The sequence below is a fragment of the Rhynchophorus ferrugineus genome, unplaced genomic scaffold (assembly GCF_030347505.1).
Source record: "Rhynchophorus ferrugineus isolate W39M unplaced genomic scaffold, kcgeb_rfMv2 rfM6, whole genome shotgun sequence".
In the NCBI taxonomy this organism is placed as follows: Eukaryota; Metazoa; Arthropoda; class Insecta; order Coleoptera; family Curculionidae; genus Rhynchophorus; species Rhynchophorus ferrugineus.
The window spans coordinates 30,274,970-30,291,979 of NW_027472585.1; the positions used below are offsets into that span (position 1 = coordinate 30,274,970).

The following is a 17,010-nucleotide window of genomic DNA, read 5'->3' on the forward strand; positions in this document are numbered from 1 at the left end:
TACTGATAAATAGAACGTTGAATATAAGTAGCTTGAATAAACTACTAATCATTCCTAGAGTTTTATTTGCCAAAATTTATCCGAAAACAAGCATATTAATAGTCTTCAGATGTTAAGAAAGATACATATTAATATGATAAAATAATATAACAGTACAATCTACAATAATTACTCGACTCACCTGTAATATTATAACAATCCTATGGTTTAATTGCTATTTTAGCAATACTCCTGCATCACATATTTTTAAACACCATCACCAAACATCACCACCTCAATGTATCAATTAAATTTTCATTTATAATTTCATATATCTTTTTTAATGTCAGTTTTCAATCAGAATAACTAACAAAAACAGTATCAATAGACAATATCTTACAATAATACAATAACTCCTTATAACTATAGCAGTACCAAGAAATTAGCCAATATCATAAGGTACCTTGTATTTTTATATTTTAATTCTCTTCAATTTTAAAAAATACAAGTTAACTGAATAATGTGGCTGAAGTTTTACTTTAATTTGACGATGATTCAACAAAAGTTCATGTTTATGAATAATAATCAATCAAATGTTATCATTTTAGTTAGTTAGCTAAATATAAAAGAATATAATACTTTACCGAAAAATAAAATTTTGCATTCAGAAAAACAAGAAAAATTGGGGATTTTATAATTATATTGAGACAAATAAGTGAAAAAACAAAATACAGAAAGGATATCTAAACGGTATTTTTCTGATATTTTAAATAAAATAAGTAGGAAATACTTCAACATTTCAGACCTACAAGAAGAATACGATAAGGAGAATTATGTAAACAGTCAAAATGTTGAAAAAGATGTGTTAACAAAATATAATGCCGTGTATACATTTCTGAAAATGAAGCAGTGAATAATAACCCAGAAAAAAATTAAGAGAAAATTTCCAAATATAGACTCCAAGTAAGAAAAAACATATAGAAGGTCAAAAATAACAGAAGAAAGACCTAAGAATACAGAGAATGTCCTAATTTATGGAATTAATTTATATATAGAGTCTATCCAGAAATAACGAAAGAAAGATAAAAGTGTAAAATAATAAGGTAATAATACGAAAAGCGTCAATATAAGAAAATCCAGAATAATTTGGCGCAAAAAGTAGTAATTATAAGAGACAATATATCAAGCTAAGCAATTTTAGTAGGAAATAAGAAATAATGCTGTGTATATATATTTAAGTATTCTAGTGATAATTTCAGTGTTAAGCTAATTAGTTTGCTTTTGTTGAAACATCGTTTATAACTAATACCTAGTCTCAATTTAGATTGATTTAATAAAGTGGGACATTTATTACAATTTGTACCAATAAAAAGATACTTAAAGGTAGATTAAAAAGGTATAATTGAATTGAAACATTTCGGTCTCTGACATCAACGGTTATTAATCGTGCCTATAAAAAACAATGTCGAACATCGAGAGGGAACACGGAAAAGTTGTCATCGTTAAAAACGACTCCAAAATTCGATTCGGTGATAACGCCGGAATGGAATCGGTGATAAAGAAACGCATAAATTCGAAAATACTCCCAACAGCGGTTTGGCGTGTCGCTACAGCGCCTCTACCGCGAAAAATTTATGTTTTCGTCCGCCATCGGTTGCCATCGGCCGGAATCAGGCCCTAATTGACCGTCATCGGTGGTATCTCGAGTGCATTTCGCTCTGACCGAAATTGCGGTCAGACATGCGACTTGACATAGTGCGGTTGGAATTGGTCTTAAAAACAATCTGAAAAATCGACCCTACATCCCTTTACGTGTGTACGTCAGTGCTTTCAACATGTGCTAATATAAATTACTTCTCTCAACCAGCATAACGTTCATAATTTTTATAAAAATAAGAAAAATGTTAAACTGAAAAATATTCGATTCTTCAATGTAAATGTATATACTTCTTGCATCAGTAATAACATAGATAATGTAATATATAGTGATGTCGCATATTCTCCCAAATTCAGTTTGAAAAACGTAAAATTCGTTTTAAACTCGGAGCTAGGGGTGTTGGCCACCGAAAAAAATATCGATATATCGATACATCGGAGGAAAAAAATATCAATATTTTTTTTGCAATAAGTATAAAAAATATCGATATTTTACAAAAAAATATATTGATATTCTTAATAAAACATAAAAATAGTGAAGTATTAGCCTAATAATTATATATATATATATATATATATATATATATATATATATATATATATATATATATATATATATCTTTTTTATATCTCTTGATATGCCTTTAAATTTAGGTACTACCAATTTACCAATTTGTATTTAATTTATTCTGAAAAAATATCGAAAAATATCGCCCAAAAATATAGATAATTTTTTAAAAAAATCTCGATATATCGATATATCTATATTTTTTCTGCATCCCCACTCGGAGCTGATTTTTCATTCTCATTTTACTAATTAGCATTACTCTAGTTAAAAAAAAGACCTAAGGCTATCTGAATCAGCCTATAAAATTGGACCTAGTTGGTACTAGTCGACACTGTTGTCATATGTCTCCATAATTATTCAAAACATTAATGATAACGATTAGAATTTATAAACGGACAAACGTTATTTTGTCGCTTGTTTTGGTAAATTTATAACTGTTTATATGTTTATTAACCTGGTTAAAAATGCTCAAGTCACTAAATGCCTGAGTCAGGAACTGATTGTATCTCTAATCAGTTACTTTCAGCATTAACGAGATAATGGAGATCCTTCTTGCTAGAAAAATGCATTAAAAAGGAAAGTATTGACACTATAAAATATCAAGTTGTTGCAGTTTTGTTGAAAAATTTTTATAGCAAGTTGCAGCTGTACCTAGTATTAATATAAGCACTGAGAGAAGCTGAATACAAAGAGAGGTACAATAGAGATCGGGTAATAAATTAAAATTACCTTGATGTTAGCTGTATTCGAGATCAAATCTATGAAATGTATAAAAACAGTGAGTAGTTTTTTTCGATATAAACATAATTTAGCATAATTAATTCAGAGAAAACTGTTAGTCTATAAAGTATCCATAGAAAACTTAGGTATATGAATCTCTTTGAATGATGTAAGTTATCCCTTAATGCACTGTTAGGAAACATAACCCACGAAGAGGTGTAATAAAGTTTTAAGACCTATAACATATTTTTTTAAAAGTATATAATAAAATTAAGGAAGATTTATAATTTCAATTTATGTATTTAGATGAGACTTGAATATTTGGAAATGGAACACTGGGTCACTCTTCGCCAAAAAGAAGAATGTAAAGACAACAATAGTTAATAGAAAAACGTAAAAGTTAGAATAACATCTTATTAGGTTAGGTCAGTCATAATATATTTTAATAATTCATTGCAGATACATTATTACCGGGATTTATTCCTGGAGCTGAATTAGTGTTTGGTTATTCGGGAAATATATACTAAATGTTTTTGTTTTATGTAATTAGCTATAATAGAAACAAGCTTGAAAAAGCATACTCTGTGGAAAGAAGCATTGTCGACAATAACACCTTCGGCTTGAATATCATGAATTCCATCAGGCAGGAGGAAGAAGAAAATGATAAATGGTGGAATGGTGAACAAGTGTTTGATAGATTAAAAATAAATAATTTGGTAAATGATTTGAACTGATTCGGATAGTGAAAGTGACGATGCCTGAATGAAACTCTCTTTCTTGTTGTGTGTTTATAGTCCAATGCTGATAATTACCAAAACATTACATAAAGATAAGAGCAGAAACAACTAAAAATGAGAATATAATTAATATAGGATAACTAGAGAAAATTGTATTATAGAATTTGACAAATTTGTGTGAAATATATTCAGAATGTAATCCTTCAGAATGTTTTTAAATGAACAGTGAGCACACTCGTCACTTTCTTTTCTTCCAATAGTAGTCCAATAGAGAAATAAAAAATAGTAACAGTGGTGAGATTTGGTGAACCCCTGCGACAACAAGAGCAGGGCTGAGTTGACATTTTGATGCTGAGTTGAGTACAGAGGCTGGAAGATTATTAAAGTAATGACAAGACTCTTTTTCTTCGAGCCCATGTATATGAAAGTACATTCATAAGATGTGACGTTCTCCCTTATTATGGTTAAAAAGTTTCTTCGACGGATACTTTTGAATGAACCAAAATTAATCTATAAACAATTCTCTTGTTGTTCAATAGCATATACGAGAAAGCTTGGGGAGAAAGCATATGTGAAGAAGGTTAGCTGTAGGTGACTATGTACGAACAACCACCTTAAAAGTAGATAATGCTCATTTTATACTCATGGCAAGGAAATAAACATTATCTCAAAACACAATAGCCCATAAAATGAAGAGCAAAGCTGGTAACTAAAAACAATAAACAGAGCACATCGAAGCAGAATTCTCCCATAAATAGAATGCCAGACTGAAATATATTTGATTCTTCTACATATCTGTATACTTCTCGCACCAGTAATAATATAATCTAATAATAATAAATAATAAATAGATAATGTAATATAATCAACGTTTTTACACTATAAATCGATATATTTTATGTTTGGATATAACCTTTAAGTTGTTAAATCAACACAAAACACAAAGAACAGTTCAAAATGATCATACAGATAAGGAAAATATGAAGATTCGAACTATTATTAGTCTTGTCGAAGTGATGGGTAAATAGCATGTATCAAATTATAACTATATACTAAGTTAAAATAGAAGACTAAGTTAAGAAGACATAAACATATGTGAAGAAATAGCTTCGAAAACCCATTCAAAAAGGAACTTTAACATTGCCATAATGAAAATTACACGGCCCCCGCTAGATTATCATTTATTGAGAGTTGAAATAATAAAAAAACTCAACAGATCAGGTCAAACATTTTTAAATATATTAAGGGAAGAATATAACAATCAAAAAACCAGGACTGTTACTTCTTATTTCGAAAATAAATATTAATTAATTATAATTGAGCACAATAAGTGAAAAAAATCACAGATATAATGTATATGTCAATGACAAATAACTAATGAATATAAATAAAAAGAAAATATTCCTTCTAAACAACCGATCATTAATCAAACAAGCCAGTTTTGACCCTCCACTCTCGCTTACATTTCGCAGGAGGATGTTAAGAAAATGAATATTTACATTGAATTAGGTGTGATTGATGCGGCAGCGAGAGTTTGCCCGATAAAGGAAAAAACACACATTCGTAAAAATACGGTTTCGGTTGGAACAAGATCTATTTAAATTAAAAAGGGGGAAACGGATGACTATACTTGCATGTGACAATGTGAAAATATATTAAAATCGAAATACCGGAGTTAAAATTTATATAAATAGATTTCGATATTAGGGAAAGCGAAATAGATAGCACGCACCTATAAAAATTCATAAGAAATACAGAGATAGTATATATAGAGATAGCCATAAATAAACTACTATTAATATAGAGGAAATATACATATTATTGTATTAATGGACAAAAAGTTAACTTTAACATTATTTATAAAACAACTTATAAAATCAGTCAAAAATAAAATCCTAGTCAGTAAAAATTAACATAAAGTAGGATAATAGATAATATGTACAATTTAAAATAATTTGTTTATACTACTAATTTTAAACATTTATATTATTCCTTAGAAAGATAAAAAAAACAGCAGATTTCATAAATTATTTATTTCCACAGAGTTTTTAAGGTTTGGTTATATAGGAATGAAATTTTATGTTTATGAAAAAAATTAATACTTTATACATATATCTTTCGTAAATTTTTATTGTATAACAAAGTAAACATTTCACAAAGCTTGTATAAAGTAAAATCAAAATTAGGTAATTGACGGTATTCTTCAAATAAGTAAAAAATATTATCTTCACCAGCATATACTTATAAATAAATCCTTTAGTATTTTATTAAGGAATGAGTAAGATTTCTCATAATATACAACGATATGATTAGCATTTTATGTCACTACTGCAATGCTTTTTAAAAATAATTATTATATGGCATCGATATATATTATATGGCAACTATTTTTTATGGAATATATTACGTGAATAGGTAGACATTACGTTACATAATACATCGATGAAAAATTATATGTTAACACATTTGGTACACTACGCTAGGAGGTCGATTTTTCACATAGTTAAAGCCAATATCCAGCCGACAAAATAAAACGAAAAACTGACACTTACCATTACTGCAGACCTGTCCCAACACGAGAAGGACCAGAAAGGTCAAAAACTGACCGCTGGGATAATTCATCATTGCTGCGGTTGATTACCTGTTGAATGGAAGAGAAACAACAAAATTATAACTATACCAAAAGCTCCTGACGACTACAGATGGATAGAGATGTATCCGTTAATGATTGACGATGGATATAAACCCTAACTAAGTTTGAGGATATCACAGGTACACTTAAATTTTTAACTATACGTATTATCTATCGTAAAATTTATTTTAAAACATTTATATAAAAACACTGAATTTTCTTATGGAATGTTCGGTAATTCGAAACGATTTTTAAATACACTACAGAGAATCACAGTTGGCGAAGATCACACCCAGGCCTCCGAACACAGTGCTGCCTCTTTTTCGGACGATTCGAGATTATGTTATTGTGGGGTTCCATTATAGTTGATGCCTGAGCTAACACCAAACAGCTCCAGGATCTCCATCGATTTTATTGTGGTTTCTAACACTGCTACTGTTACTGACGTTATACTGAACTAGTTTCAGCGATCATGGTAGGAATACAACGATATCGGTTGTAGTGAGATATGGACGATGGGCTCCGCATTCAAACCGATCACGATTTATTTCCTCTTCGACTATGGAACACTAGACTTTGGAAGAATATGACGCGCACATCACTATCCGTAGTGTTCGTACTCGTAAACGACGTTGTGCTCTTTCACATTGTACGCGTGCTTTGGTGAGCGATTCGTCGAGCGAGAGAGCGTGCGGTTCGCGCCAGTAGCGTGTCCACTACTACCACAGCGACGCCGAAGGCCTTCGAGTCTGATTCGGAGCGCTGCGCGAGACAGTGCCGGGGTTCTGTCTGTTGCCGTGACTTTTGCGGATCGGGCCGGGAAAGTTTTTTGTTTGTCGAACCGATTGGTGTGCGTCCAGAGTCTACGGAAAGGAACACGAAACGGCTCGGAGATGTTAAGGTAATGGATACATTTTTTCGCGCAAAAAATGGGCATGAACAAATTTTAATCGTAATTGGCATGCAGAGTTCGTAGTTTTATCCTAACATGTTCGCTTGTTGTTAGTAATCTGCCAAGAAGCGCTATCAAAGTTCCATGTACTTGGAATATAAAAATCTCATAGCAATTTTTTATTAATTTCTCAGATTTTTCATAATTTGTTGAATTATGATTCGCCATTTATTATTAGACAACTAAACCAATATCTCTTATCTCCCACAATTTATTGTGTTATTATTTGCCGTTTATTATTCGATAATTAAACAATACCGTTTCCATATAGTTTATTTTATAATCGTATGTGTAATCATACAAGTATTGGAAATTATAATTCGTGCCTTTGTTACTGACTCACTAAAATAAATAATCACCTGCATATTTCTAAATACCTTAAGGTGAATTTTACAAAATTATTTAATATATAAAATATTTTGATAAAATTAAAAACTATGTCATTGTTATATAATATACTATATATTGATATATAAATATTGTTTAGGTTGGTTCATTTGCCTACTAAACATTATCATTTCTAAATATTGTAATTTCTCATTTTATCCATAAGCATACACGTATTGGAAATTACAATTTGTGTCTTTTTAACATACCCACTAAAATAATGGATCACTTATATATTTTAAAATAGATTATGCTAAATTTTATATAAATCTGTAATATATAAAACACTTTTATGAAATAGTAAATTACTTTATTATTAGATATTATGCTGCATACTGTTACATATATATTAAATAATATCACTTAAAAATATTGATATTTTTCGATCTAAATTATAGTTTGTGCTTTCGTAACTCACTCACTAAAATAATAAATCACATTATATTTCAAAAAAGTTAGCGTAAATGTTATGAAATTCTGCATTATAAAAAATACAATGATGTTACAAGAAATTATGTTATTGCTATATATTATATAGCACGTATATACTATATAGTAGAATGCTATACAATTTTCAAAGAGGGTTATTTTAATAGTAACTTCTTGAAATTAATAAACATAAATAATAATATTTCTCATAGCATTAAATAATATTTATCATAGCAGAAAATTTTATAATTATACCTTGTAGACCATAAATTACCTACAACAATGTTTGTACAATATACATAGAGTTTTGCGAGATACAATTTTTTCTAAAAATCTATATAATATCATTTTTAATAATGAAAATCCATTTCATTAATTACGAAATGTTTACATTAAAATTGTTATTTTAAACTAAAAAACATATAAGCTTGCTTAAAATTATATTATATACTTATCATAATTAGTCAGGTAATGATTTGCCGTTATTATTTCCTCTGAAAGGTTTGAATAAATTATATCCTCTAGTTTAGAAATCATCTTAAAACAGTCTTAACAATTAGCTAAATAACATTTCTATGTACTTCCTTGCATTATAATTTCTTCATAATAATGTGTTGAAAAAAGTGTAGCTTCAGTTTATTTCCTGTTTTCTTTTAACAATTACTCCTTTTTATCTTCTCTAAGGTAAGCTATAATTCCGTAGTATTTTCGCAAGCTTATGTTCAAATTAGCTTTACACAATAAAAATAGTTTTGCAGGGAGTAGAACAAATAATAGTCAGAAAGAGCAAGATCCAGGCTATACAATGAATGCATTAATACTTCACGGCCAATTTCTCTCACTTTTTGGTCTATTAACGTGATTTATGTAATATGACAATTTAATATCCATCTATAGCAATATTGTTCTCTGATATACCTTTTTAAATGATTAATTTTGGCCGTGTTATTAATAGACTGCTTCATATGCTTTAGTTTATAGTAGTTGACAGATAGTTTCAAGAAGTTCATGATTTCTTCGTTCGTTCTTTCCCTTCTATTTTCAGCAAACAAGTACCATCTTTTCGATTCATTCGTATTTTCGTTTTTCATATTTTCGTTTCGTGCGTGATTTTTAGAACGCAATACCTCCTGAACGAGTAGAGAATAAGATCTCTATATCTAGAATATTCTACGGGGTGTTACGCTTCATGTTTGCTGTATGATGACCTCATTGATATTTCTTACTACCATTCGTGTAATTAGTGACACCAACATGTTGAACTCAAAGGAAGACACAACTCATGAATACAAGAACTAAACAAGAACAAATGAAAAACAATAACAATGGAATTCAGATTCAGTATTTTAGAATTTTACGTATGTGTTTCATATCTAGTATATAAAAGAAGAGTTATCTGGAAGAAGTTAAATCTGCGGAATGATGTAGATTTTGTAATGATCTCTAGAAGACCAGCTTCAACTTTCGCAGATTTCCGTAACGGCATATGGAACCATATATTTGAAATTGCCGTGAGATGGCATTTCCGATTACGAAACTTTTTGACATAATTAAAATTTTTTTTATGAATTTTCATATCCAGGGAGTCTCACAGAACTAATCATGTGAATTTATGTATGTATATGTAGTTAATTTATGTATATTTCACAGACAAATTGGGTCTTCCCATGTAGAGTTCCATATGTAGACTTGCTCTCGTTGTTAACTAATGACACAACCACCGTGTGGACACTCTTCTGGAAACCAAGTCTTCGGTTCATGCTATCTAATGAGATGCTCTAGGTTTAAATTAAATCACTCCTGGTATTTATTTTAAAAAATAATGAATTCATAATAGTGTGATATAAGATCAAACACATTTATGGGCCCATTGTTACATTATTCCCTTAGTCTAATATATATTGCGTATATTTTGTATTAGCACTAAATAAGTACATAAATTCGGATCAGTGCTGCGTATTATTAAAAATCTGCCGGCCATATTGACGCTCTATACAAATACACGTTTTGGATAAAACTATTGACACACTGACGATAACCATGAACGCATCTAAACAAACCGACCACGACCCTATGTATTAATATCATAAAGGATCCCGTCAACCGGTGAACCGGGACGTCAGGAGTGAGAGAGCGGTGTGGCGGGGCGGCGAGGGGAGGGGATGGAGTTATGGGCCGACGGGGCATGGCCAGATTAAAACCTTCCAATTAAGGGGGGCCGGCGTGAGCGCTACGAGCTTATTGTGAGCGTTGATTGTTGTGAACCAGATTGGAAAATTAACTAAGCCACCTTGCCTGTAGACAAAGCTGCCCTAATAAACCCGTAACCGACGTTGCATTGTTCGTCGGCTGTAGTTTAATAAGTTTTGAGATAATAAAATGTTTCATAAACCGGACCGAATGGAACGACCGCCTGTTTTTTTTCCTCGCGTCGGTTTACTTCCGCGGGAAACGGATGAGCGGACGCGGACAGGGACGGCAAAAAATGTTGTGAAAAATAGAGCCAGAGCACGTGTCACGAAAATGAACGGATAATTTCCTATACGAGATTACAACGCGCGTTTAGTAACAATAGTTTGGGTTTAATGAACTTTCTTCTCGCTAAAAATATCACCAGCAAGCTAAATATGATCCTAAATTAATTAGTAGGCATATTGTTATTTTTATATAGGAATTATTAATAAATTTTATATCAGAATTATAACCTATTACATACTAGGGTGGTTCAAATATGATGGAGACAAATGCTGTAGATGGCGCACATGTATATCCTGAAGATTCTGGCTTGAGTATGTGATAGCTTGGTTCCTTACGATATAGTTTACGACATAGTTTGCGTCGGGGCGCTACGACCATAAGTGAACTTCAAGTGCTCACCTCCGTACCTCAACGTAGTGTCATTCGTTTTTTAGTGGGTTAAAAAGACGGAAGTTTTGCTGCGTTTGCGAGTTCAGTTCGGTTGTGGGTGCATGAGTATGGTTGCCGTGTTTAAATCTGCCAAAGCACTCAAGGATGGCCGCTAAGCCGTCGAGAATCAGCCGCATGATCGTCGATCGCGAACCAGCATCACACCAGACAACATTCGCCGCGTAGAACAACTCATTTTGGACGACCGCAGGATGAATGTTCATTTCGGCTGAATTTGGCGTTAGTATTGATAGTGTAGAGTCTATCATCTACGAACACCTTCAATATAGAAAAATAACGGCGCGATGGATTCCCAAGCTGTTGAACTTTTTTTTTAACGCCAATTTTCACTACAGACGAAACATGTGTACACTATTACAGTCCCGAAAGCAAGATGTCGTCTAAAGAGTGGAGAAAGAAGGAGGAAGGGCGCCAGTCAAAGCGAAGACAACCAGGTTCGCGGGTAGGGTTCTGTGTACGGTGTTCTGGGACAAACTGTAGGTTAGTCGGAAACGTCAGGTTTTAAAAATTATCTAACAAAAATACATATTAACCTAAAACAACCTATATTGAAATTTATTCAGTGATCACCAAGTTGATGACGATGACCATTTTGAATTATTTTACGATAAATGATTCAGATTATTTTAGAAAAGTTCTCTTTATCGGACAGAGAATTTAAAAATGACTTAAAGGTATACTTTCTACTTATTTCTTATATTATTCTAAGTAATAAAGGTTCATACGTGACAAACTAGTGTAAACCACTTTAGTTGATATTGTTATTTTATCGTGAATTTTGTACTACACTTCTTTAGTTCTGGTGTTGGCATACCTAGCCGTGTACTTTGACAATGACGCCTGTAATCTCATGAAAAAATTTCCACATTGGTCATCACAGTCTTGTTTAAAAGAAAACGACTACTACAAGGGGAGGCTTGAAAATAATGCAAACATTCTTATTGAAGACGAAAGAAAACTAGAATAAAGAATGAATTAAAGTGCTAATTATTAAATTTTAAATTTATTAACTTCAAATTTAGTATCTAGTATCAATCTATGGAAAATATAATTTGAAAGTTTAAACAACGAGAAAAATAACAGTTTCTAGAATAAATAACCTTACCAAAGAGTGCAGTAACAAGAAACGCATTTCATAATTTACTGTTGAAAAAACAATTTGTATAGCTGAACTAACTCTAAAAATCACTACGTTTCCTTGAGCATTCCTTTGAGGTTTGCATTGTAGTAACTTGGAGTGCAATCTGGACCTGCTGTACAGGCGGTAAAAATAATTGAAATATAATTGGTGCAATTTCTTTTGTATTTTGGCAAACAACACTTTTTTATTTCCCATAAAAACTAGTATTAATGGTATTGTGTTTCTCAAGATAATGAATAAAATTACATATGCAGTTTTCGGTCGCTTTAGATGGTTTTCACTGGCTGATTGATATCGTACTGCTACATATCAGTACGATAAAATCTATTTATTTCATTTAAACTCCTTCAAATAGCGTCTTTTTATCCACTGTTTTGAATATAATAAAAGGGGTTTTGCTAGGGCAGCAGTAACTTTTTAAGTACGGTTAATTAGAAGAAAAATTAAAGCAAGCCTTATAAAAAGGATATTTTTATATTAATACATTTTTAACTTATTTAACAATTTTATATTAACGTATTATTAATTTTATCTTGCAGTTAAAACAATTCCCAAGCAAGACAAGTGTACCATAACGCGCATAATCCAGTAATTGTGTTGCTTCCACTTTGCCGTAATTTAATAAACTTCTTTTATATTAAAAGGTAAAATCTTGGATAACTTCATGGATACACTTGATCCCAACATCATCCTGCAGTTCCTCGTTTATTGCGTAGCGATAAAGAGTGATAATTAATCTAAGAACATTGCTTTGGCAGCTTTGTATCACTAGTCGATTTGATGTTTTACTGAAACTCCATAACCCTAAATAGGCTTCATTATTAACTCATAAATCAATTTGATTGATCATAGGTCAAGACTAAAAATGCGAAAATAAAAAGTAAAAAACTGTTTAAACACATAGACTCTCCGATAAGACAAAATAAACGAAATATAAGTTAATCGAAAGATTAATTTCTATAGATAGTATATTATTACAAGAAGATATATATATGGAAAGAAATAAATACGGGCGAAAAACTTGGAGCGAATTATATTTGTGAAAAAATACGGTATGGCTTTGAAAAGAACGATAATACCGAACACTGGGCGGTATTAGTTCAGAGGAAAAATCCGGAGACCGGTCCGTATTTGTTTTCGTTTCGGTTTCCAGAGGAAAATAAACATCTAGAACGCTGCGAAGCTACATCCACCCGGAGCCAACCCTTTGAACTCGGAACTCGGGCTCGGAGCGAGGAGAATGCGGGTCCATGTTTGCGCAAGCCTCCCTCTCTGTGAATCCTATCGGTCAGTTTGATCTCGGTCAGCGGATGTTTTTTTGTTACTCCTTTGCGCCGAATGACCTTTGTGGTCGAGATGGAAAAACTCAACTGTTTGTCCAAAGCAAATTGTCTATTACTTATTAATAATCTCTCCTATTTGGTTTGAACAAATATCATCTTTGTTTAGTGGCGGTATAAACGCAAACAATATGTGGAAATCGTTTCTCATTAGATGAAATACGTAGAGAGGTTCTACGAAAAAAATTATCTATTAATACTAAAGTCTAACTAGTACAGAATTCTATCTCCCGATTCTTTTTTCGAATGATGAGATTTCAGGATTGTAAACAGAAAAGAACAAACAGAAGATTGATAATATTTCACTATTCATAAATTAACTTCTCTTAAAAAAGAATTAAGTCAACAAAATGCAACTTAAATATTTTACAGTAAACAAAAAGCTTCAGTGTACATCACAATTAACGTTGGGAACTATCGACTGAAAACAGTCGAAACAGTCGATAGTCGCAAAACAGTCGAAACAATCGATAGTCAAAAACTAGCGACTGAAAATAGTAATTGCTATTTTCACTCAAATACACGGTTCGACTGTTTTATTCAATTCGTGATGTCAGACAAAGAGGTACGTACCCTTTCCTGTATGAATTGTGAGAGAGGAAAGGACGGAGATAATTGTTTAGAGCAGACAATTTTATATGAGATTATATTTTCCAACGGTAGTATAAGCGAGACGGAGATGTACTTATTCCTTCACGTACTAACTTTAAAAAAGTAAAGGGAAGCTGGGAATACTATTAACATGCAATTAATAATTTCATTTTAAACGAAGTAGAATTACTTTTATAATCGAATGTTTTGTGGATCTGTAAAAAGGATATTAATTTTTCTATGGAATGGAATAATAACCCAAAAATGATTTATCGAATTTTAAAATATTAATTGCTAATTTTAAACAATATACTATAATAAATATAGACAATACAATAGAACTTAAACAAAACCTAAAAATTCAAGATATACGATAACCATAAATACTAAATAAAAATTAAACATGCTAATCATAGAAAAGAAACTAATTCATGACATAATTTAAAATAATCACACAATAACTACTAGAGCTTTTTTAAATAAAGTAAATGTTTTATTTATTATTGAACCGAAATATTTTTTACAAAAATCGAGAGAGTAATCGAAATATTACCTATTATTGCCATAAAAGCAGTCAGAAGTATTTTACTATTTATCATTCGCAATTTTAATCTTTTTACCCTATTACATTAAAAATCTTGAAAAATATCGTCCCAAAATGCTGCTACATTAATATACAATATACTGTTATTTAAGCAAACTATTAAAAATTATACTGTACTAGCGACCCGCCCCGGCTTCGCACGGGTGCAATGCTGATACTAAATTAAATACACTACAGAAAAAATATGAACGTTGTATATAAAAACATAGCGGCCCGCTCCGACTTTGCACGGGCATAAAATATATATGCCTATGTCACTCAATGAAAACATGATTAAAATCGATCCAGTATTTTTGGTTCATTCATTACTGCCCTTGGCCTGCACGCATTAAATTTAGAGTAAAACAATTCCTCTTCCCCTATACTTACTATGAAGATTTCCTGCTATCTTTGGAATATCTAAATTCATACAATTTTTATTACATTACACATTTTTAAACGCAAATTTTTGTTTAATTTACATGCTGTAAGGAGCCATATTGATCTATAATAATTGCACACTGTATTTAAGGTACTTAATTCGATAAGGATTAATGCCGTATTGCTTAAAATAGCTTCGTAAATAAGCCATTTTCTCATGTAAAAAGTAAACAATAAAAATGGTTAATGTGGGTTATCCCTAAAAGATAAACATATACCATCGCGGACTTTTTTGTAGACCTTTTTATGGTCTACAATACTGTAGTACATTAATTTGATCTAACTCGTAGGGTTAGGCAGCGTTTTTGCTAATTGCTAAATAAGCCTAAAAAAATAGGTTAATTTACGACATCACGTTAGAAACCTTTAAAATTAGCAATGTTGCCTTAGTATATTGTGCATGTATTATACATATAAACCTTCCTCTTGAATCACTCTATCTATTGAAAAAAACTGCATCAAAATCCGTTGCGTAGTTTTAAAGATTTAAGCGCACATAGGGATATAGGGACAGAAAAGGCGACTTTGTTTTATACAATTTAGTGATAAGCATAAATTGGTTACATTTCTGTCAAGGTTGCTAGGACGACAGAACCAGAACGTTAAAAAATAGTCGAATGAAACTAGTAGAACCAAAAATTGTATATAAAAGTACACGACTGAAATAGTCGATAGTAAATAGTAACAAAATCAGTCGGACCTAAAAGAGCGACTGCAAACAGTCGACTGAAATGGTCACTGGTAAAAAATAGTAAAATCAGTCGAACCAAAAATAGCCACTGAAACAGTCGATAGTAAAAAGTAGTTAATTACTAAACAGTCGATAGTTTCCAACACTAATCACAATGCTTTGAACTTATCTTTAACACACTTAGAACACATTAGGTCTAGAAAAAATAAAACTTATTTATTTTGCACCAGCTTTCTTTAATAAATTCTATCTCGCATTTTAAAGGATTAATCTGTTTACAATAGAAGATAGATTAGAAAGTTGGAATATCCTATTAAAAAACTTATCTGGCTGTTCTGTAAACGTTTGACCCAGTTTTTTTGTGAACTCATGTCAAAGATGGACACTATGAAAACCCGCACATGTTCAGTATGTAAATCAGTGACTGAATATTTCGAAAGTACCCTCCAATAATGTCCGAGAATATGTCTCGGGATTGATGGATCTCTCATATCGTTTACAGGTTCTATGCATATTCAACATTTGGGATAATACTTTCTAGGTATTTTGCAGGCCACTAATGTAGGATATAAAATTTGGCATGCCTCAAGATAACTACATCTTCAATTTAACTGAACTCAATACACCTATTAACAACTCAAGCCTTTGATCCAAAACGCTTAATTTAATCAACGATATTATCTTCTTTTTTGCATCATGGCGAACACTAAGCCACTCTATTGTCCAAGTTCTAAACTGTTTCTTTGCTTTTTAATGAAATATTTTTCATCTGTGGGTGCTGTTGTTCTCCTACTCCATCAGTACCAGCTCGTTTGTGTATTGTACAAGTATTCCTACTTCGCTGTTTTATGTTGATATCTTATATTGATATTGCTTATGCTTTGGGGACTATTGAGCATTGACTCTTTAATACCTCGCTCTGTAGTATTTCCAATATTTCAATATTACTATCGCTTGCTCTGCCCCATGGTTAAATGATGTCTATCCAGATTAGCTTGTTGATGATATACCATCATTTTGGTCTCGAAATTGCACAAGTAGGAGTGGTAACCAATGTACACTACGGAGTTTGTTGGTGAGTTGGTCCAGATATTCTTCGGCTACGTTAATCTACGATAGAAGTAGAACCCCAAGTATTATGAATATTCTCCTTTCGGGATCTCTTCGTAACGGTTTTACCGACGGGCGTTTCTCTTCTAAGTATATATGTAACATGAGTGGATCCGGTTTGGTCT

General features: G+C 31.6%; 1 protein-coding gene across 5 annotated transcripts in view; it reads right to left on the minus strand.

Annotated features, from left to right (window-relative positions):
* Lar (tyrosine-protein phosphatase Lar) overlaps nucleotides 1-17,010 on the minus strand; it is a 1,580,452-nt gene that overhangs the window by 652,039 nt on the left and 911,403 nt on the right. For 4 of the 5 annotated variants that reach the window (XM_076407753.1, XM_076407754.1, XM_076407756.1 and 1 more), the window contains one exon: nucleotides 6,213-6,301. In XM_076407753.1, the coding sequence (XP_076263868.1) occupies nucleotides 6,213-6,285 (73 nt within the window). In that variant the 5' untranslated portion in view covers nucleotides 6,286-6,301. Of the gene's footprint in view, nucleotides 1-6,208; nucleotides 6,302-17,010 lie in introns of all 5 variants that reach the window. The other variant, XM_076407755.1, reaches the window with a different exon arrangement.